Source organism: Aspergillus pseudodeflectus (assembly GCF_044049435.1).
Source record: "Aspergillus pseudodeflectus strain CBS 756.74 chromosome Unknown BJX68scaffold_24, whole genome shotgun sequence".
Lineage (NCBI taxonomy): Eukaryota > Fungi > Ascomycota > Eurotiomycetes > Eurotiales > Aspergillaceae > Aspergillus > Aspergillus pseudodeflectus.
The window spans coordinates 328,911-348,950 of NW_027263800.1; the positions used below are offsets into that span (position 1 = coordinate 328,911).

General features: G+C 53.0%; 6 protein-coding genes across 6 annotated transcripts; 4 read left to right on the forward strand and 2 right to left on the reverse strand.

Annotated features, from left to right (window-relative positions):
- The first annotated feature begins 546 nt into the window (after positions 1–546).
- On the forward strand, positions 547–3,329 carry BJX68DRAFT_98476 (Zn(II)2Cys6 transcription factor). Its single transcript, XM_071050131.1, has one exon. It carries the CDS (start codon positions 652–654, stop codon positions 2,887–2,889), a length of 2,238 nt encoding a protein of 745 aa, XP_070898586.1. The 5' UTR covers positions 547–651; the 3' UTR covers positions 2,890–3,329.
- A 1,044-nt stretch (positions 3,330–4,373) lies between these two features.
- Positions 4,374–5,605, reverse strand: BJX68DRAFT_98528 (uncharacterized protein). The gene is made up of 2 exons (XM_071050134.1): positions 5,163–5,605; positions 4,374–4,670 (listed from the first exon to the last, which is right to left on the reverse strand). Exons 1-2 carry the CDS (start codon positions 5,382–5,384, stop codon positions 4,488–4,490), a joined length of 405 nt encoding a protein of 134 aa, XP_070898587.1. The 5' UTR covers positions 5,385–5,605; the 3' UTR covers positions 4,374–4,487.
- Positions 5,606–7,853: 2,248 nt separating this feature from the next.
- BJX68DRAFT_98520 (uncharacterized protein) lies at positions 7,854–9,763 on the forward strand. Its single transcript, XM_071050133.1, has 2 exons — positions 7,854–8,492; positions 8,778–9,763. Exons 1-2 carry the CDS (start codon positions 8,229–8,231, stop codon positions 9,441–9,443), a joined length of 930 nt encoding a protein of 309 aa, XP_070898588.1. The 5' UTR covers positions 7,854–8,228; the 3' UTR covers positions 9,444–9,763.
- Positions 9,764–11,962: 2,199 nt separating this feature from the next.
- On the reverse strand, positions 11,963–12,937 carry BJX68DRAFT_255648 (YoaK family protein; the record flags this gene model as incomplete). The annotated part of the gene is made up of 2 exons (XM_071043081.1): positions 11,963–12,567; positions 12,631–12,937. 2 exons carry the CDS (start codon positions 12,935–12,937, stop codon positions 11,963–11,965), a joined length of 912 nt encoding a protein of 303 aa, XP_070898589.1.
- Positions 12,938–15,124: 2,187 nt separating this feature from the next.
- Positions 15,125–17,346, forward strand: BJX68DRAFT_98599 (kinesin-3 family protein uncB). Its single transcript, XM_071050136.1, has 3 exons — positions 15,125–15,213; positions 15,270–15,579; positions 15,642–17,346. The coding sequence occupies exons 2-3, from the start codon at positions 15,294–15,296 to the stop codon at positions 17,312–17,314; spliced, it is 1,959 nt and encodes a 652-aa protein (XP_070898590.1). The 5' UTR covers positions 15,125–15,213; positions 15,270–15,293; the 3' UTR covers positions 17,315–17,346.
- A 263-nt stretch (positions 17,347–17,609) lies between these two features.
- BJX68DRAFT_238166 (translation initiation factor eIF2B subunit delta) lies at positions 17,610–19,602 on the forward strand. Its single transcript, XM_071040302.1, has 2 exons — positions 17,610–18,368; positions 18,433–19,602. Exons 1-2 carry the CDS (start codon positions 17,703–17,705, stop codon positions 19,423–19,425), a joined length of 1,659 nt encoding a protein of 552 aa, XP_070898591.1. The 5' UTR covers positions 17,610–17,702; the 3' UTR covers positions 19,426–19,602.
- Positions 19,603–20,040: the final 438 nt, after the last annotated feature.

Below are 20,040 nucleotides of genomic sequence, written 5' to 3' on the forward strand. Positions count from 1 at the left end.
CCTGAGATTCCGGACCAACGCCTAGAGCGGCAGGCCTAGCGCAGATCAACTGGATTAGTCACCCACTCTTCGATGCATCGGCTGGGGCGTCGGTAGAGCTTGGCATCCACATTGCCGTTCAATAGTTGAGACACACGCCACAGCGCTCTGAAGATAGCAAGAGTTGGGAGGAGTGATTTTTTCAAACATTGGGATCTGCAAAATGCTGATCTTGCAAAATTCTCCGAATACCGAATATCTACTCGGTATACCTCGGGGACCCAGCCATACTGAGGCTACTAACCAGCCTGGTTGAACGGAGTGGCGGAAGCAACCGACAAACCGTTCCTTATCGCCATCTTCCCAGCCAAAGGGGAGGTTTTCTGGATGCGCTGAACAAATGGCTCCCCTCACGCCCCGGAGAATTATGAACCTTATTATGGACTCGGGCGACGGCGCCATTCCTTCGAATTCCTTCCCCTCTTCTTCCTCCTCTCTCTTTTACTTCTTCACCTCTTTTCTCACTTCTTCTTCCCCTGTCCTCTCAGCAGAATCTCAACCGATGGAACCCCACAGCGCGGATCGCCTCCGCATTGTCTCCTACCCCCGATAATATTCGGTATAACGCTCGGCAATTGCTCGCCGTTCCGAGTTCCCAACTGTCGGTCAAGGATGTCGCAGGATACCCCAGCCAAAACACGCAAGTCTTCATCTGCAGCCGTTGCTCCTCGAAAAAGGAGAAAGCGGACTGTCGTGACTGGTGCCGCCCACGATTGCTTCACCTGCGCCAAGAGCGGCTCCTCGTGCGATAGACGTCGCCCGTACTGTTCACAATGCCTGGATCAGGGGCTCGATTGCCCGGGTTACAAGACAACGTTAACGTGGGGTGTCGGCGTTGCGAGTCGAGGCAAGTTTCGTGGGCTGTCTCTGCCAGTGAGCGGCTCACAACCGGCCGCTGCGAAGCCGAGGTCAACTCCTCCATCAGACCATTTGCAGTCGCAATTACCCCATGGTCAGCCATCTCCGGCCTCAGATACACTGGGAGAGCGGGCCTCGCCGGTGGATGTCCCGTCACCGCACGCTCCAGGGGCATCGAATCCCTTGACAGATTTGGCAACGGATTTTGAATCCGGGTCGGCTCCTGGAAGCTGGACGGGATCCTTGTCTCCGTCATTCCAGTCATCGCCAACGGCATGGCCATACCCTTCTCAAGACATCGAATCCGATGAAGCAGTTTCCGAGCTCGAGAGGCGGCGTAGCTCTCATGCTTATCCATTTTTGGGTAGCCACTCGCCATCACTTTCCCAGCTGCTGCTAGCACGTTCCGTTGGACGAACCCCGCGACTGCGGTACCTAATCAGCTATTATGCTGAAGTCATTGCCCCTGTAATTGTGGCTTTTGACAGCCCGACAAACCCCTTTCGCACCTCCATCGTGCGAATGGCACAGGATAGCACGTCACTTCAAGAGGCTATTGCAACATTGTCCACCAGCAATTTGCGGCAAAGGCGAGAGCGAGGAATTGTCTCAACAGGGCGCACGGAGCCTTCCCGCATGTCCTCCCTGGCCCACAGGGCCTTAACAGACCATTCTCTGCACGAGTGCGCTGATCCGTTTATTCCGGAAGGATACCCACTCGAAGAACAGTATCACCGCCGCATGGCGGTTCAGGAATTGAACAAAGAATTGGCAGATCCGCAAAGGAGACTCTCGGACTCGGTCCTTGCCACTTTGTTGATACTGTGTCTATTTCACGTCTGTGACACGGGGGTTGCGCAGTTCAAGACCCAATTCGCTGGCGTGACCAAGTTGCTAGCGATTCGGATGCGTACAATGCCGTATCTGTCCGACGAGTTGAGATGGTTCATCCGCATGTTTACGTGGTATGACACGATGACTGCGACCACCAATGATCGCGAAACTGAGCTACATAGTAGATACATCGACTTGACTACAGCTTCTGGCGATGAATGGGGTTTGGAAAATCTGGCGGGATGTGACGCCCGTCTTTTCAAGGTCATCTCACACCTCGGTCGGCTGAACATTCTCAGTCAGAACCAAGAAACGACAGAAACCTCACCACACATCTTCATTCCCACCACAACACCTCCGCCTTCCATGTCTTACTATGCAAATTCGACTTTCTCAAAATCCCCAGCTCATGCCGACCCTTACCTATTCCCATTGCCCACACCACCCCGGTCTAGTGATCGGATCAAGCAACCGTCGTCTCCCACATTCTGGGCCGAATGGTACTCCATTCGACAGCAGCTTGAAGCCTGGCGCTTCCCGGAAGAGCGTCCTAGCCACGGTCTTCCCATTGTGTCTGGCTATGACATTGGCCAAGATCCTTCGACAGCACACGCGTACATCTCACCACCCTCATCGCCGCTATATCAGTGCGGCGTAGCCCCTCAGAATGTCGAAGACGTCTATCACATCTCCGAGTCCTTCCGCCACTCGGCTCTCCTCTATAGCGAACGCCTCGCATATCCGGACCTACCGTCCTCGCACCCTCGTATCCAACAGATCGTGCAGCGGTCAATGGTGCATATATTATCCGTCAAATCCGACGTCTACCTACTTTGGCCGCTCTTCGTTACTGGCTCCGAATGCGTGCTTCACGAGCAACGCGTCGCCATTGAAGAGCGCTGCAAAGATATCTCGAAGGACTCTGGGTTCTGCAATAACCTGTCCTGCCTTGAGCTTCTCCAGCATATCTGGGAAGAGAATCCGCCGATCGATCCGCCAGTGCACGACGGTGGCCACGTTGTTGTATATCCGCACGCTTGGTCCGCGCTCGATGAGGCCATGTCAATGATTCCGACTACTATCTCGAAAAGCCAGGGCTTCCGCTGGCACCAGGTCATGCAGGCGAAGCGAGCAGAGGGAGAGTATATGGTTGTATGACAGATAAAACACAGCAACGAAGATTGCCACAAAGTCACCGAAATAAATCTTGTACACAGCGCGGTACATAGTATAAATACTTGAACCTTTACATACTTCCAGAGCCAACCGTACGCTACACGTAGTTCTAGACCTAGATCTACCCTAGTATGTCTAGACCTAACCCCCGGGATCTACAACCGGTCAGTCCATCCGAGACAAAGCAAGGCCTTGGGCCCACAATGACTACTACCCAAGACTTCCAAGTGTTGAGCAGATAGCTAGCTAAGCTTCAACCGATCAACCGACTACCATTAGCCGTACCGGTAAACCAACCAGGCTTTCGCAAACAATGTCTAATCCGGCTTCGGTGTAGGAATAGCGGTGTCAAGACGCAACTCTGGTGGGGAAGATTTGATGAAGCGGTAAGCTCTACGCTCACCGTACGCTTCGCGCACCTTGCGAACATTAACAATGTTTTATACGCTAGGGATAGCATAGCCATACATATTCTCTAGGCTTGAGTGAGTTGCTCTGCCAAGTAAGTATAACTTGGTCTTTGGATGTGCATATATATGCAAGTATAGGCTGCAGCAGCAGCAGCACGAAGCGAAGCGGTAAGTAAGCCCTTACCCCGGAGATGAAATGAATCTCGATCTCAATTGCGATCTGCGGCGCATGGCGCTAGATTCATAGGAGGTAGGTAGGTAGGTCGGTAGGCGCAGGCAGGCGAGTTGAGATCGCGAGGATATTTATGCACGTATGTACTGCGAATCGAGAGACCTTACATCGTACATATCTCGTACATATCTATTGCGTGAATGCGAAGTCAATCCCTGAAGATATATGCATCAGCCTAGGGCTCGCTCGCTCCAGTAGCCATTAGCTAGCTAGGCCTTCATGTGGCTTATGTTATGCTCTGTTGTGGGTTATGCGATGCGATCGAAATGCGGTCTGCAAGAGGCCAGAGCCAGGCTAGTCCTCGCTTCGCTTCACGAGCTTGCTTCGGCGGTTAAGCCCTGTTTCTGATCTTGCATTTGCTCGTACTTTATCGTTTGAACAGAAGGAGGGGTGAGGGTTGACAACGCATCAGTTTTGTCCCTCCTTCGAGGAGGGGTCACCCCACCATGTCTGCGCGCCTCGCTCTGGATTGAAAAGAAATCTTTCATGGTCTCGAGCACAGCACAGCACAGCCTTGATGGGTTGGGCTGAGAGGGCGAGGGGCATATTACGTAGGTTTGGTTAGGTAGATACGTATGTCTGCCGAGCTCCATCGTAGCGAGTATCCATGACAGAGTAGGCGCTTCTTGGAGGGAGATGGATCCTCCACACTTTGCATCGTCCAGGCAACGCAGGTAGTCTTCAAGATCTCGACACACGACCAGTTTCATCAGGCTTGAAAAGAACCCACAGAAAAAAAAATCCCCGAAAGAAAAACCCACTCTTCTCGTTTATCGACATCGACATCATGTCAACGCAGTGCCCACCGTCGCAAACCGTTGGAGCGTGTCAAGATCTCATTTGCGGGGATTTTCCCGGCGGAGAGCCGACTCCACTGCGTTGGACAGCAATTTAGGTATTTCCACTGCAGATGCGCCGGTCTAGTGGGAGGGGAGGGGTCAGCCTTGCAGCAGTGTGATGATGCAGCGTGCAGAAGGATGCGATGGTTTCTGTCGGTAGATGGTTAGTGGTGTGTCTTGACTCGCTGGCCCATTTGGAGCATGGGCGGTTCCCAGGGTTCTGGGGTGATGTGTGAGTTGGCGAGTCGCGGTGGCTTGGCTTGTGGGATTGATTCTGTACTTCTGGTCTTTGAAGTCAGGTTTTCCGTTTTTGAATGACTATGGATTCTTGTGGTGGAGGGGGATGTAAGGCTGATGGTAAGATCTCGTGACATTGACAGCTCAGCGTAGACTTGCATGCTCATGTTCAAGTCTACCAGAGCCTGGCAACAGCCTGCTTCATGAGACCAAAGTCAAAGTAAGAACATGTTCATGCGGAAGCTCATCGTTCGTCGTTGAAAACTTGGTCGTCGGGACTCCAATACTCGCAGTGCGCAGTGTGCAGCGCCAGATCAAGCAAACGGACGAACCGCCCACCGAATCCTCCACAGCGCGCGACGCTTGTCTGAGTCGTCTCAAACGTGCAGGACAAAAGTCCCCTGCAGCATGACAACCCGACTAAGATCCTTTGAAAGCTGCAGGTAGGGCTCAGGGCAAGGGCTCTGAAGGCTGATGCGCACAAATCCTGCAGGCTGGTGCAAGGGTGCAAAGTTGAAACCTGGCAATTTTCCTTACTTTTTTTTTTTTATTCGCGCTCATTTCCTCCTGCCGCGTGATCGGCGTCGAGAAGGAAAAATCCTTCCAAAAGACGGGAGGCGCGCAAATTATTCCTAGACATGCTGACTCTGAGAAATGGCGAGGAGGGTATGGAAAAGGGGGTGGTGGGAATCCAGAGGACCAGAGCAAGACAAAACAAGGGAATGTCAGCGAATCACACGACCAGACGCGAAAAGGCATGGGAATTTAGCTCGCCATGCCTTGGTCGACAAAGGCTGGATTCAAGATTGGATGCCATATGGGGGATGGAGTATGTGAGAAGTTCTGATTAGGTTGCTGGTACATGTAATTCGGTACGTACAGTACGGTACAGGAAAAGGAGGTAAAATGGGGCGGAATATAAATATCAAACCGAGATTAAATCCAAGCCCATTGATTGCGTTGGAAAATAAGCAGAAATGAAAGAGATCCAGAGCAAGGGGTGGGTGAAAACTCTGCTGGTGGGCCGCGGAGCAACTAGTTTCTTTCACTTCGCAACAACAAAACATCAAAGAGTCAAGACCGACTGGCCGGGCACTTGCAAGACTGCTATTATTATTGTCTGGCATTTGCGCAACCATCGCGGCATGGGCACTGAATCTAAACGACATGCTTGAAAGAAACAATAAAACGAAGCCGTCTGATGGTGGTCAGAATGCAGATGAACCGTTGGCATCCAGACTCTGGCTCGGCTTATTCGAGCATCCTCCCGGCGCGCTGGAGACGAGGCCCCATAACCCTGCGATCCGAGACTTCTAGCTGGACTCTATTTTTTTCCATCAAAATCCTCCGCACTATTGGCTCACATCCAGAACGCCATGTGCGCCCTTCGCTTTTCCACCTCCAAAAAGGCTCTGAAAAAGCACTGTTGCTTATCTGTGCGATGTGGAATGCCAGGGGTTACACGACTTGGGGCCATTATTGCTTCGAGTTTTACACCGAGGAAAACCCGCCTCCTTGGTGAGACGAGCGCCAACTTTTCTTTTGCTTGTGCGCTCTCCCACTCGCATTAATCCTCATCCCAGACTTTATCTGACTGGCCTGTCGCTGAGCAGGCAACAGCCCAATGGTCGAGTCGGTGTCACCTGGGACAGATTCTGAGATGACAGAGCGATCTATCGAGAGGGCACTCGGTCCAATTTCTTGTCGCCCTCTGCCGGCCGCTCTGATTTATAATTATTGCTCTTTGAACTTGCGGTCTGTCCAACAAAGGCCCAGTGTCCCGCTGCCCTCGTCGTGATGGTGTGGTGGCTGCCCAGCAAGTACCAGCGGTAAAGCCCATTTCTGCAGATGTTTGCCCAACAGGAGTTGGAGTCTACGAAGCGAAGCATGCATCCAGCATGCCATATTTTTTTTACGGTTTGGAAAAACGAGAGATTCCCGAGCTTATTTTGTTTGGTTCCAAGATGGAGCTGCTCTAATCCACGGAATGCAGCGGATGCACCCGCGACTCTTCCATGGGACAGGCCAGGGCCTGTATTGTCGGGACATGACCTCACAATCTGGAGGTACCTGATGCACATGCAGCGCAGATGTGTGGCTTATCCCTGCGATTTCTCTTCTGTCTCTAGCATTCGCCAGCCGAGCACCAATAGCCGAACTTGCAGCGCTGATTTTCAGCAGATGAGGGTTTCCCCGAGTGTATTCTTCCGCCACATCGCCACTGCAGACTGCGAATAGGCAGCCACAGATGACGGCAGATCAACCGATTTTTCTGCACCACAAAGAACCTTGTCTCACAGAAGTCTTTATTTATATCCCCTGCACGGCTCACTGCTCAGCCATCATCTGGGGCGATGAGAAAAGGTATGAGTCACTGTTCAACATCTTATACGCCGTATTTCTCTCTGGTAGGCTCCCATATTGCCGGGATGTCCGCGTGGTCCAGCTGATGAGTCGAAACCGGCTCCCAGGGACACCAACCAGGTCGCGCGGGCAGAGAACGGCGCTTCCTCCGCCTGAAGGTTGAGCTTCACTGGAGGGCGATAGCACCAATGACGCAGAGTGAGTCGTATAACTCAGGGATAGAAGGTTGAAGAAACGGCTCGAGGGAGGGCGAAGGGCTTATATCTTGCACACTTTCGCCTCTTTGCAAGGAGTCTCGTTGGCTGTGAAGTAAAAGGCAGATAAAGCGCTGCCCAAGAGTGACTCAGACGACTCAGTCGCAGTTGAAGCCGTAGGAGTATATAACAAGTAGCGAGCCCCTTGTGGACATGGAGTCGCTCCATCAACTGTACCAAGCTTCTGCAGCCTGACTTCATCCAGCGCAGACGCTGCCAGTCGGGCTGAAACATACCGTACGGTAAATCCCCCAGCTGAACGAGGCCCAAACGCGAGCTGGTGAAATTTACGGCTTTCAATAAATCCAGGTTGGCCCCACCCGCCCGTCGTCCGCTTACCCTGGGGTCCACTCCTCGCGCCCACAGGCTCAGCGCTTCACGACTTACAAAACCAGTCGAAATCCACTATTCCTGCGCTCTCGCTTCCCCCTTCGTCAACTGCACACACACGACATCGCCCTTCCTGGGTCAAAACAACTCGATACAAACACTGCTTCCTCGCCACGCCTCGCGTCTTCTCCTGGGTTCCATTTTAGCACCCCAGGATTTGTCAGTTTCAGATCTTCCAGAGAGAAGATCCTCGACCATTCGCCCAGGTTCTCTCTGCTAGACAACAGCAGAGATCCAGAGTCGCTCCAGCTTCACCAGACGACTAACCCAACGTTCGGATCTCCGACGTCGTTCAAATGCACGCTTCGCACATCACAGCATTTCAACCCTCCTCTCCCCTAGAAGCCGTGCCACGGTGACGGTCCTCGTCGTTGATATCTCGATTTCGTTGTCCTTTTGATCGGCGTCTCGATCTGGGTTTTTCTGGACGATATCCTGTACAATATACTGGGTTGCGATTTCTCGTTTGCTGTTTTGTTTTGTCTGTTATCTTTTCTTGATCGGTAATTTTGGAGCTCTCAAAAGTTGTCGATTCTCTCTCCGCAGTTTTATTTGATATTGCATACGACTCGTCTCACATGCTCGACTCGCGATAATGTATCACCACTACTCTAGTCCACCTCCCGGGTGGTCCTCCTTCGACTACATGAACTCGCCTCCTACCTCGCCTCACTACGCCTACTACGCATCGCAGTTCACCAACCCCTTCGGCACCCCGCAAGGCACCCCCAAGCGACACGCCCGCAAGGCCAGCTACGCTGCTCCCCCCAGCAAAGATGCAGGAGCGTGGCACTCCGGATACAGCCATGGTTTCTACGGCGCAATGCCCGATTTTGGCACCCCGTCAAAGCCCGAAAATGTAAGTGCCTTTTTCAATGGCATTCCGTCAGCCTATCGGCGTCGCAAAACCATGTCCGGTGCTGCTGCAGCTGCTCACACCGGCATCTATGACTATGGTGCTGCTGGTCCTCGACCGCAGCAGTCATCCCGGAAACGATCTATCTTTGTGGATGTGGTCGATGATGGATACGATGATATGCCTCGATACGCCTCGCGCGAGGAACCGAACAAATCCCGGCGACGCCCGTCGGCGTCGCACCGGAAGCCAAAGCCAGCCACTGATCCTTTCTTTTCCTCTACCCAGGTCCCTGCCTATGACGACGCTGATGCTGCCAAACGGTCGCGCGCCCGCCGTCAATCCACATCCACCCGGAACCCCGCCAAACCCAAGCCAGCCACTGCCTCCAAGCCGCCACCGAAGGCCACCGAAGAGGACGCCGCCGCCGCAGGAATCCCGCCAGGCTATTCGATCAAGAACTGGGACCCAACGGAGGCGCCAATCATCCTGCTCGGAAGTGTGTTTGATGCCAACTCTCTCGGCAAGTGGATCTACGACTGGACGATATTCCACCACGGCGCCTCAACCCCAATGGCCGATGTCGCGGGCGAACTCTGGCTGTTGCTGATCAAACTTGCTGGTAAGGTGAAGCGGGCGGACGACTGTGTAGACCGGATCAAGGATCGTGAGTCTCAGGAAACCGTCGAGGACTTTTTGGAGAGCGGGCGGCGCCTCTGGAGGCGGTTCGCCAAGCTGCTCAAGACATGCGAGCAGTTCATGTGGAAGGCTGCTAAGCGCGAGGGACGCGGCTCGGTGTCGATGGGCCGCAACGCGGGCTGTGAATTCGTTGAGTCGATCTTTGGTCGCGACCGCGAATTGGAGAACACGGAGAAGCTGATGAACAGCATCCGTGTGTGGAACATGCGATTCGACGCCAACTGCGACGAAATCTTGCGAAAGCGCACTGCCTAGGCTGAGCGCGGTACCACATACAAAACCACTACTACGAAACTACCGACTTCGAAAGAAACGAAGAACGAAGAGCCCACAGAAGAGTGCTCCTATTTATCTGCACTCGGGTTCAAGAACCACTACAGCACACTCGATTGAATAGTGTTTATTCAATGTCCTCGGATTGCATTTGAGCGCGTTTGGCCTGGTTACACTGACTGGATTGCTTTGGCTCGTTGCGTTCTGATTGATCTTCAAGTTCATCTTGCAAGCGATATTTGACAGTTTATCTGCTTGAGTTATTATTCCATCATCGGTGTCTATTTACCGAAAGCCTTTCCTTTGTTATTTCCTTTGTTGCAGATCAACTTTTTCTTCTTCTCAAGTTTTCTTCTCCGTCTCTTGCATTGGGACGGGATTTTGCTCTTTTGCTTCGTTTGGGAGTGCATGCTCGTGGGAGTCATTTGCATCTCTGCTTTTTATGATACCATTCTGCGATCCCATCTTGGTCTCGGCTGGCTGATTCGTTCTTTTCACACCCACTGCCTCTGATAGACTGCGTTTTACCGATTATCAATCTATTAAATTATCTTGACTGTCTTTTCGTATCTGTAATACCTTGTACACACCGGCCACTAGCTAGTATCACACTGCTCGTAATTATCTCCAAAGACTGACATCATCTTGAAATCTAATGAATTGATCTAACCCACTCTGTCCATCCATACTCCGTAGATTCTCATTCCATCCCCATCCCATTCCTGAATCCCGATCAATATGCCTCCCTAGTCTTCCCAGCCACTGACTTTCAGTCATCCTTCCCTTGACGTAGAACGTAGAGCCTTGCAATTCAACCCCAAAGCGCAAAGCGCAAAGCGCAGGTAACGGACATTCGCCCCGCCCGGGCACCATGCTGCCCCCAGCGCAGGTGAAAAGCCCCGGCCGTGACGACTCCAAGCCCGCTCGCTGCCCATCACATCCGCCAGCGAATCACATCTCCGCTCTACTGCATGCAACGTTATTACCCCTCATCTGCCAGCGCTTCTGCTTCGTCTTTGATTTCAATTCATATTACTAGTCCTGGGCCCCTCGCGGAAGACGGACAACGGGCCGTAATAGTATTCTGGATTAGTTTGAGTTCGTTTGTTAGGTTTCGATTACTGATCGCTATTGAGGTTGCATCATCCTGATGATAGCCTGGGGTCATGGATGTCGATGTCCGCTCAGCATAGCCGCGGACGCGATGGGCATGCTTTGGTGGCCTCTAGCCCCTCTCTCAGGGCTATTACCCTTTCATGCCTTCCCTGCCCTCTCTACCCTCTCTAACTGTCCTTGTATGGAATCCCATAGCGACCCCACCTTGGTGTAATCTGTAATCTGTAATGTAGGTAATCTGCAACAATGAACGACCGACCCAATCATTCCAACTCCGGCCCTTTCAAACTACCCTGCTTATTCTACCTATCACACACCCTAGACGAGTCGTGTAATGAGTAAGAGCAACGTCGACGAACATTCTTCGCGTCCTGCTAGCGGCTAGCCTGCGCTATCCGTGGTATCCAAATTGGCAGTGCTGACCTGCTCCATGCCGGAGTCTGACAGGCGCTGACGTGAGTGGGCGCTGGGCACTGGCTTGCTTGCTTGCTTGCTGTCTGCTCTGCTCTGTCGTTCTTACATGTATGTCGGCAGGGAAGCCAGGCTGTTGTCCTTGCTCAGGCTCCAACTTGGGTGGGTAGGATTACTCCAATCCCATCCCATTTCATATCATCCACAGGGAGCCAAATAAGCAAGCCATCCAGTCTCCGGAATCCCGGAGTAAGCTTGCTTGCCATGCCACGCCATGCACATCCTGCATCTGGTTCTTGCATCTGCCTCCTGCAGTGCCCTCGCACGCTCTCCGGCTGTTGGAGGGTAAGATTAGAAAAGCAAAAGCAAAAGCAGATGTGATGATGCGAGCGTGAGCGCAAGCGCAATGATTACCCTGTCCACGTGCAACAATAGTGTCTGTGTGCCACCAATGCCCAGGCGTGTGGTGTGGGTGGGGTCGTGTTCTCGCCGCTCGCGGCGCGGCGGCGCCAGAGGGCGCGGGGTTATTGGTTCCAGAGCTTCGAGGGACTGGAGCTGGGCGTGGGATAATTCTCCGATGACGCTACGACACTGTGGCCTGGTGGAGGGTGGAATGTGGAAGGGTGTGCGTCGGGCCTGTCGGAGTTTGAGGGAGGGGTGGGATCCGCATCCTTTGGGGTTTGCGCTGCGGGTTTGAGGCTGTTGTGAAATGTATGGTATTTATGGGTTTGGAGGGTTACGGCTAGATGCTGTAGCTGAGTGGTTGGTACTTGGGTACTTGGGTCAAGGGGAGGGACTTGTAGAGAGGATGTACCTTGTATTAAATTGTATGTGTACTTGTACTTATTAGTGACTGTCTATGTGTCTATCTCTCTCTACCACCCACTATGTCTAACTCACTGTGTCTATCGTATCTATTATTAACCACTCAGCCTCAACTCCAAGATCATCGCCAATCGATCTATATAGGGTTTTTATTTCACCTCAGCAACCCACCCCAGCCATCCAATACCAATAACCCCCTTCAACCCAGCACTAAGCCAAAGCGCGCTCTCCATCCCTCCCGAGCTCTTACTCAACCACCCACCAACAATCGCCCCCAAAAGCAACATCACAACTCCACCCACACGCCGATTCCGCTTAACATTCCCACTAACATCTTGCACCAGCTTCGGATCACTCGCAACGTCAAAGTACACACTCGTCAGGACCACCGTCGGAATCTCATTATACCCCAGCGCGCGCGCGCTCGTGATGCTCCCCGCAGACTGGAACGCGAGTAGTGCGATGGGAATCAGTTCAAGGAAGAGGCGACCGCCTGTCAGGGTGCGAGATTCGGCCTCTGTGTGTGGAATTAGGTCGGCTTCGATGAGTGCGACGGCGATAATAATCAGGGCCGCTTGGAAGAGGAAGGAGGTGAAGAGGGTGCTGCGTCGGCGGGGGCCGACGTGTCGGCCGTAGAGGGAGAAGAGGAGGGAGCCGATAAAGAAGGAGGTTATGCTGAGGAGGGATTTCAGCCAGCCCCAGGGTTTCCCGGAGGGTTGCGAGGAGGCGCCGAGGCCGAGGAAGATTGTGTTTCCTTTCTCGTGCGTTAGAAATCCGTTCCTTTTGAGGTGGAGTAGAAGGTAAGGAGGGGAGATACCAGTTTGCATCGCCAAAAAGCAAGACCAGGCATTGTAGGCAGCGCTGTCGCATAGGCCGGTGATGAAGCAGAGCACGAGACAGATCAGGTCGGCGTGCTTTGGGGAGACAGACTCCGACCAGCGCGAGGAGATGCTGCGTCGTGCTGGAGACGGTTTCTTCTCTGACTCAGGGAGCATTGTCGCAATTTCCTTCTCCTTCTCGCCAGTCCCATTTGTTGTCAAGGGCGCATCCGCATTCGCACCCGCATTGACATGCGAAGTCGTGCCAGGGTTGGCTTCGATATCAGTCGCCGACGTCGGAACCATTTTCCCTTCCCTGTCCTGCTCTATCAATGGTCTATCGAGGGAAATGCGGAGCGAGAAACGTCCCAAATTCGTCGGTGAAGAACACGAATATGCGGGCTCGACGGGTATTTATCCCCCTCCGAGGTTTAAGTTCGCCGGACGATGCAGAAATTTTGCAGTGGCTCGGATGGTCTCCGATTTGGCGAGATCGTCGCTCGCACTCGGGCGACTCCGTCCTGGGACTCGCGATTTGGTCCCCGTAGGGCTGAAAGCTCGGCCTGGAAATGTAGGTGCCTGGCGATAGTCTGGGAAAAGGGCGATTTAGCTGACGCGTGACGGCCACTGGAGGGAGATTAAGTGGGTTGTTTGCGATTGCGCCATTTCGGCGTGGTTTTCGTAAGGCTGAGAGAGATGGCTGGAATTTGGAAGATTGTGGAATGTTGCGATTTTATCAATTTACTCATTGCGGCCTTGTAAGCAACTGTCATGTTGTTCAACTTCTCCGTCGAGCCTGGATTTGAGATCAGTTAAGCATTTTAATTTGTGTCAGTCTGCAAAAATGTGGAGAGGGACTGGCGAATTTTACGGCACATCCCGGCGTTGGCAGGTTCGCGGGTTTTGTATATAACCAGAACGCCCTTATATCTATCTCGCTCAAATTCAACTTGACGCTGAGTATATTATGGCATTAGAACCATGCAAGACTCCATCTCGTCAGGTATTGACGTAAAACTGCTCTTTGTACATCGTTTTCGAGCCAATTTCCAGTTAAGGAAAGGCAGGGCGTGACTAACAACAGGTGGCAATTCAGACAATGAAGCCATTCAACGCTGCGCAACCACACTTTTGTCCATGGCCACGCTCCGGAAAAGCATGGATCGTCGTGAAGTTATCCAGAGTCTGTTTGTACCCCGCAATTAGTGAACCTTAATGCTTCTGAATCAGGTATGCGGCCGCGAATTGACGATATCATCAAAGCCCACGGCGAGAGCCAGACCAACCTTATGATGATCTCATCACACCCATCGATCAATCGTGTCCTTTCTGAACTCGGGCAAGCATCAGATGGCAGCTGACTCCCCATATGGAGAATGCCGGCGACCGTGGTGAGTCTCCGCGTCATCACCTCATCATTGACGCCACCCCAGCTTCATATATCACCCGGAAGATGCCTCTCAGACAATTGAGTATTCCAGATCAATCGAATGCAACAGTATCATCGAATCAAACTTGAAACACACTTGACAAGGTATGTTGTATCTGTCGTGGGTGCAGAAACTGGTCTGCAGAAGCTAAGATACTTGTGGCAGTCAACCATGCAGTCCTCACAAAACAAGCCTGCTTCCGGAAGCCAACCCCAGAAGGCTGCTTCTAGCGCAAAGGGCGCAAGCAAGTCTCAAAAAGATCCGACCGCCGGCTGGACCATCGAGGAGATGCTCGAAACCGGCATGGACGAGAACGGCAATCCGGTCCCTGATCCCATCTCGTATATCGACGGAGCTCGAATGAGCAAAGGCGAACATGGGTTCGACGAGGCCGATGAGGTTTCCGCCGCCCTGGACGACTTCGATTAAACCACCCATCAACGGCATGCGGTACTAGACTGAGAACCTCAGGATGTAGCTGTGTGTTTCGGTCGTTTGGGCTTCATCGAGTTCAAGGCGACGGGCCTACTTGCATGCCAGTGCACTCATTCTGGCGTGTAAATATATGTAAAACATCACAATCCAAGTAAATATCATTGAATGATAAGTCAATAACACATTGATCTTGTGTTCGCTGCAGTGGAAGCATCTCATGGTCCGGGGTGATTGCCATGGCAACCAGCTGCGCCGCGATAGGCGTAAATCGGCCTGAACCGGCCTCAGGCGCCACGCCATCCTCGATCTGGGAAAACCAAAACGAACCAGCTGTGAGCTTCCAGTCGGTGTTGTTGTCGTCTCCTTCTTGACTGTTACTTTGATAGAGCTTCGAAAGAAAGAGGCGAAGGTGAAGGCATTGCGATGCTGTGACCGAAGACGATTGACTGATTCGCACGTCAACACTGCAGGACTGGCTGTCTTCTCTTTCCACTTCCTTACTTCGCTGCTGCATGTTTCGCTCTTTTACTTCATACGCAGACCTGTTCTCAATTGATAATAAGCTGTTTTCGCTTTGCCTGCTTTTGAGTTCTTGATTGATGACCGAAGCTGAATTGCGCTTCTACTGAGCTGCCCCGTCCCAGACACGAGCCGGCACCTACGTCCATCGCACCTGCTATCGAACGTTGCTCCCCATCTCGCTGGTACACCGAGCCTGTATGTACCACTACCTCGTCCGCCGACAACGTGTAATCGTCGCTGAGCTTGAGCAGTTCTTGTTGGATCATAGTGAAGAGATGGCCCTCGATCCGCGCTTCTACCACCATATCGGCCATGGCGTCGGGTCTGGTTCGCAGTCCTCTGCTTCCTTGTCCGGAGCATCGTCGGTCACAGGCATCACAACCCCGTCTATAGGTTCACTTACAGCTTCCTCCGCTACGTTGCGCTCAACCGCTTCGAGTCCGTCGCTACGAGCTAGAGAAGGCGTGCCAGTGTCTGCTAGTCGCGCAGATGGCATTGCTAGTCCTTCTCCGGGGGGTAATGTCCGAGTCGTGGTGCGAGTGCGAAAGTTCCTTCCTAGAGGTACTACATCCGTGAGACTTGCGGAGTGACTGAATGGACGGCTAACAGAGATGTCTACTCAGAGATCGAGCGAAAGGCGCAATGTCTGATTACGATGAATCCCGAAACTCAGATGACCAAGCTACGAGCCCCGCAAGCCCACTCGTTTGACGAAAATAGACCCAAGTCGCAGGCCCGCGGAAAGGTATTGGAGGATAAAGCCTTCATCTTCGACAATTCATTCTGGTCGCACGACGAGGAGGACGACCACTACGCCCACCAGGAGGATATCTATAATGCTCTCGGCGAGGATTTTCTCGATCACAACTTTGAGGGGTATCATACATGCATTTTCGCATACGGTCAGACTGGCTCTGGCAAGAGTTATACAATGATGGGTACGACTGAGCAACCAGGTTTGATTCCGCGGACGTGCGAGGATCTTTTCCAGCGTATAGAGAGCGCCCAGTCACCGGATGTCAGCTTCAACGTTCGCGTCTCCTATTTTGAAGTCTACAACGAGCATGTACGCGATTTGCTGGTGCCACGGACCGAGCCACCCCATTACCTGCGCATTCGAGAGTCTCCTTCCGAGGGACCGTACGTGAAAGACTTGACTGAGGTTACGGTACGAAACTACGCCGAGATCATGAAATTCATGCGTAAAGGAGATGTGTCTCGGACGGTTGCGAGTACCAAGATGAACGACACCTCGTCACGGTCGCACGCTGTCTTTACGATTACGTTGAAACAGATACATCATGATCTATCCACAGACGAGACAACAGAGCGCACAGCCCGCATTCGCCTAGTCGACCTTGCTGGATCTGAACGAGCCAAGTCCACCGAAGCCACCGGCCAGCGACTGCGCGAAGGATCCAACATTAACAAGTCTCTCACGACTCTTGGCCGAGTTATTGCAGCATTGGCCGATCCGAAGGCAGGACGTCCCGGCAAACGAAAGGGAAAGGAAGTTGTGCCCTACCGCGACTCGATTCTCACCTGGCTGCTGAAAGACAGCCTCGGAGGAAACTCGAAGACAGCCATGATTGCCTGCATCTCGCCAACCGATTATGAAGAGACGCTATCTACTCTGCGCTACGCGGACCAAGCGAAACACATTCGCACACGTGCGAGAGTCAACCAAGATCACCTGTCTGCCGCTGAGCGTGACCGACAAATTGAAGAAATGGCAGAGACCATCCGCACACTACAACTCAGTGTCAGTCAAGCGGCACAGAATCGCAGGGAGAGCGAAATTCAGAACGAACGGCTGGAGGAGTACCAGCAAAAGGTTGAGAAACTCCAACGGTTAATGGAGGAGACAAAGATGGTCAGCGAATGCAAGATCAGACAACTGCAGACGGAGAACGAAGCCCTCCGTAATCATTTGAAGCTGGCGTTGGATAGTTTGAAGAACCCCATCCCGGCAGTCACGATTGAGAAACGCCATAGCGACGTCGCTTCTTTGAATGAACCGGATGACGACCTGCTGATGGAGGACAAAGAAAACCGCCCTGGCTCACCCACTATGGATGTAGAGTCTGAGCCCGAGTCAATCTGGGAAGACGACGGCGTATCGATCGACGCGAGCCAGCTCGAAGCCCAGGAGATGCAGGCCAACATGGAGGATCTCCTGGTCGATCTCGATGTGTTCAAGCGCAAGCTGGCTACCGACCATGAGCGCTTCAAAAACAGTCGGCAGCGCGAGGGCCGCAAACGACGGCGAGCACTTGGAGATATCATGGGGAATTAAATACACGTAGATTAGCGATGATATCCTGGCAGGCGTTTCTGGGTGGTATTTTGAAGCTTTGATTTATTCTTTTGAGAGCTTTGCATGACGAGACGATGGAATGTCGGAACGAGACATGATCGGTTGGATTAATGAATCACTTCTTGTATTATCGTGGTTTCCTGGACCATCTTCTTCATGTCTCGAATCTCTAAAGTATACTTGCTGCGCTAGGGCTGCTCCTGCGTTAGTTAACCGCTTATGGCATCATCGGCGATCGCCCTTTTTCCGCCGCGTGAGTCAGTCCGGCGTCCGCCCATCGCGCTCTGCCATCCCCACAACCCACCCGAAAAAAGTCTCCAATGCCCCTCCTGATTGCCGCCATCGCATTCGACTCTGTCCCTTCAAAATGGCAAACACTGCTGACCCTGCGCTGAACCCTGTATCCTCACCCCCTGCCGCCCCAGAGCCCGCCTCAAAGCAATCCAACACAAAGATGGATCAATCACAATCCCAGTCCCAACCTCAACCTCAAGGCCAAAAGCCGCCGAAGCCCGCAAAACCCGCCAAGCAACAGCAAACCCCCAAAGACAAGAATACCGCCGCCGCGCCCGCCGATGCAGCAGGAAGCGACAAGCTATCCCCCGCCGAGCTGAAGAAAAAGGCCAAAGCCGAGAAGGCCGCCCGCCGAGCCCGTGAACGCGCTGAGCGCGAGCAACCCGGAGGAGGTGCTGGTGGTGCGGCAGGCGGACAGGGCCCTGGTACACCGGCTGGGAAGAAAGGTCCGGATGCTGGAGCTGCGGCTGCTGCCTCTGCTAAGGGGCAGAAGGGGCTTCCGCGGAGAGGCTCTGCGCAGAACGTGCCGCAAAGCGCAGCTGCTGAGCTGAAGAAGAAGCAGGAGGATAAGAACGTTGCTGTCTTTGGGCATCTCTACGGACAGCAGCGCAGGACTACGGTTGCGGGTGCTGGGAAGGAGGTTCATCCGGCCGTGCTGGCGCTGGGGTTGCAGATGAGGGATTATGTTGTCTGCGGAAGTAGTGCGAGATGTGTTGCGACGCTTTTGGCGTTCAAGAGGGTTGGTTTATTTCTCTTCTTTTGCCTGAGTGATGGCTGAGGGCTCGCTTGCTGACCCCGGATAGGTGATTGAAGCTTATACAACACCCATGGGCACATCCCTTTCCCGCCACTTGACCACACATCTATCTCACCAAATCACCTACCTGTCTACATGCCGACCCCTCTCTATCAGCCAGGGGAATGCTATCCGAGCTCTCAAGCTGGCCATCTCTTCCATCGACCCTTCAGTCCCCGAGTCGGAGGCCAAGACAACGCTGTGCGAGTTCATTGACACCTTCATCAGCGAGAAGATCACCGTGGCCGACCAGGTCATTGCCGGAAGCGCAGCACAAAAGATCAAAGACGGCGATGTAGTCGTTACATTCGCAGGCAGCTCGATCGTCAAGCAGACTCTCCTCACCGCATTCAAGCAGGGCAAGAAATTTCGCGTATCCATCATCGACTCCCGTCCGCTCTTCGAGGGCAAGAACCTGGCAAGAACATTAGCCAACGCCGGCCTGGAGGTCCAGTACTCTTTAATGAACGGCGTCAGCCACGCCATCAAGGATGCTACCAAAGTCTTCCTCGGCGCCCACGCCATGACAAGTAACGGCCGCCTGTACTCCCGCGTCGGCACAGCGCTGGTCGCCATGTCAGCCAAGGAGCGCGGCGGCGTTGAAATCCCGGTCATCGTCTGCTGCGAGACCGTGAAATTTACCGATCGCGTCGCGCTCGATAGTATCGTCGTCAACGAAATCGCCGACGCCGACGAACTTGTCGTTACCCAACCCCCGCACCAACTCACAGACCTGCCAGACCCTGCCGCTGCGGCCCAGCCCGAACCGAAGAAGGGAGGTAAACCTGCTGCGTCAAACCCTAACCCGACCGAGTCGAACACGGCGTCGAACAAGGACGGATCCCCGCTTACGGATTGGAGAGACACGCCCAATCTTCAGTTGCTGAATATCATGTACGATGTCACGCCAGCGGAATACGTGGATATGGTTGTTACTGAGATGGGCAGTTTGCCGCCGAGTGCAGTCCCAATTGTGCATCGTATGAGCACGAACTTGTAGTTAGACTACGCGCTATTTGATTATCTCATCTGCCTTTCTTATTCTCGTCGTGGGAATGGGTTTACACTATTTCTTGGGCTCTGCTGGAACGTGTTATATTGACTATGATTATGCTTTATGTATGGGTAGCGAACATTAGATAAAAGTTGAAATGGATCTTGGATACCCTCCGTACAGGACTTTGTCATATTAAATTCTAACCCAGTACCTTGGAGATAATCTGCCTACCTTCAAGTTGGCTTTATCTTTGTCTTCTACATCACGATCACGTGCAATTTCAATTATTCAAAACCAGCAAGCGGTAGCCCACCTAAAACGCGTGCCAACGCGACTCTCGCGTCCCCCATCCATTAAGATTTCCAAGAAGTCCCACACGACAACCAGGCGGCGTATACGAACCATCTCGACCATTGAACCAAGTCCACAATTCCGGCCACAACCTACATACACCACTTAACACAGCTTCAGCAAAAATGGGCTCAACAGGCTCCCCAATCCCCGACGACGAGTCCCCGGGCGACCTAAACGAGCTCTTCGCCCCCTCCACCCCCGATGGCCTCCCTGCAGACATCCTCGCGGAGCTACAATCAATAATGCGCGTGCACAGTATTACCG

Coding starts and splice junctions, on each gene's coding strand:
- BJX68DRAFT_98476 (XM_071050131.1), top strand. CDS start 652: ATGTCGCAGGATACCCCAGCCAAAACACGCAAGTCTTCATCTGCAGCC.
- BJX68DRAFT_98528 (XM_071050134.1), bottom strand. CDS start 5,384: ATGCCTTTTCGCGTCTGGTCGTGTGATTCGCTGACATTCCCTTGTTTT. Junction 4,671..5,162: donor GCGCGAATAAAAAAAAAAAA/GTAAGGAAAATT, acceptor TTCAAAGACCAG/AAGTACAGAATCAATCCCAC.
- BJX68DRAFT_98520 (XM_071050133.1), top strand. CDS start 8,229: ATGTATCACCACTACTCTAGTCCACCTCCCGGGTGGTCCTCCTTCGAC. Junction 8,493..8,777: donor CCCCGTCAAAGCCCGAAAAT/GTAAGTGCCTTT, acceptor TCCTCTACCCAG/GTCCCTGCCTATGACGACGC.
- BJX68DRAFT_98599 (XM_071050136.1), top strand. CDS start 15,294: ATGGCCCTCGATCCGCGCTTCTACCACCATATCGGCCATGGCGTCGGG. Junction 15,580..15,641: donor GCGAAAGTTCCTTCCTAGAG/GTACTACATCCG, acceptor ATGTCTACTCAG/AGATCGAGCGAAAGGCGCAA.
- BJX68DRAFT_238166 (XM_071040302.1), top strand. CDS start 17,703: ATGGCAAACACTGCTGACCCTGCGCTGAACCCTGTATCCTCACCCCCT. Junction 18,369..18,432: donor CGCTTTTGGCGTTCAAGAGG/GTTGGTTTATTT, acceptor GACCCCGGATAG/GTGATTGAAGCTTATACAAC.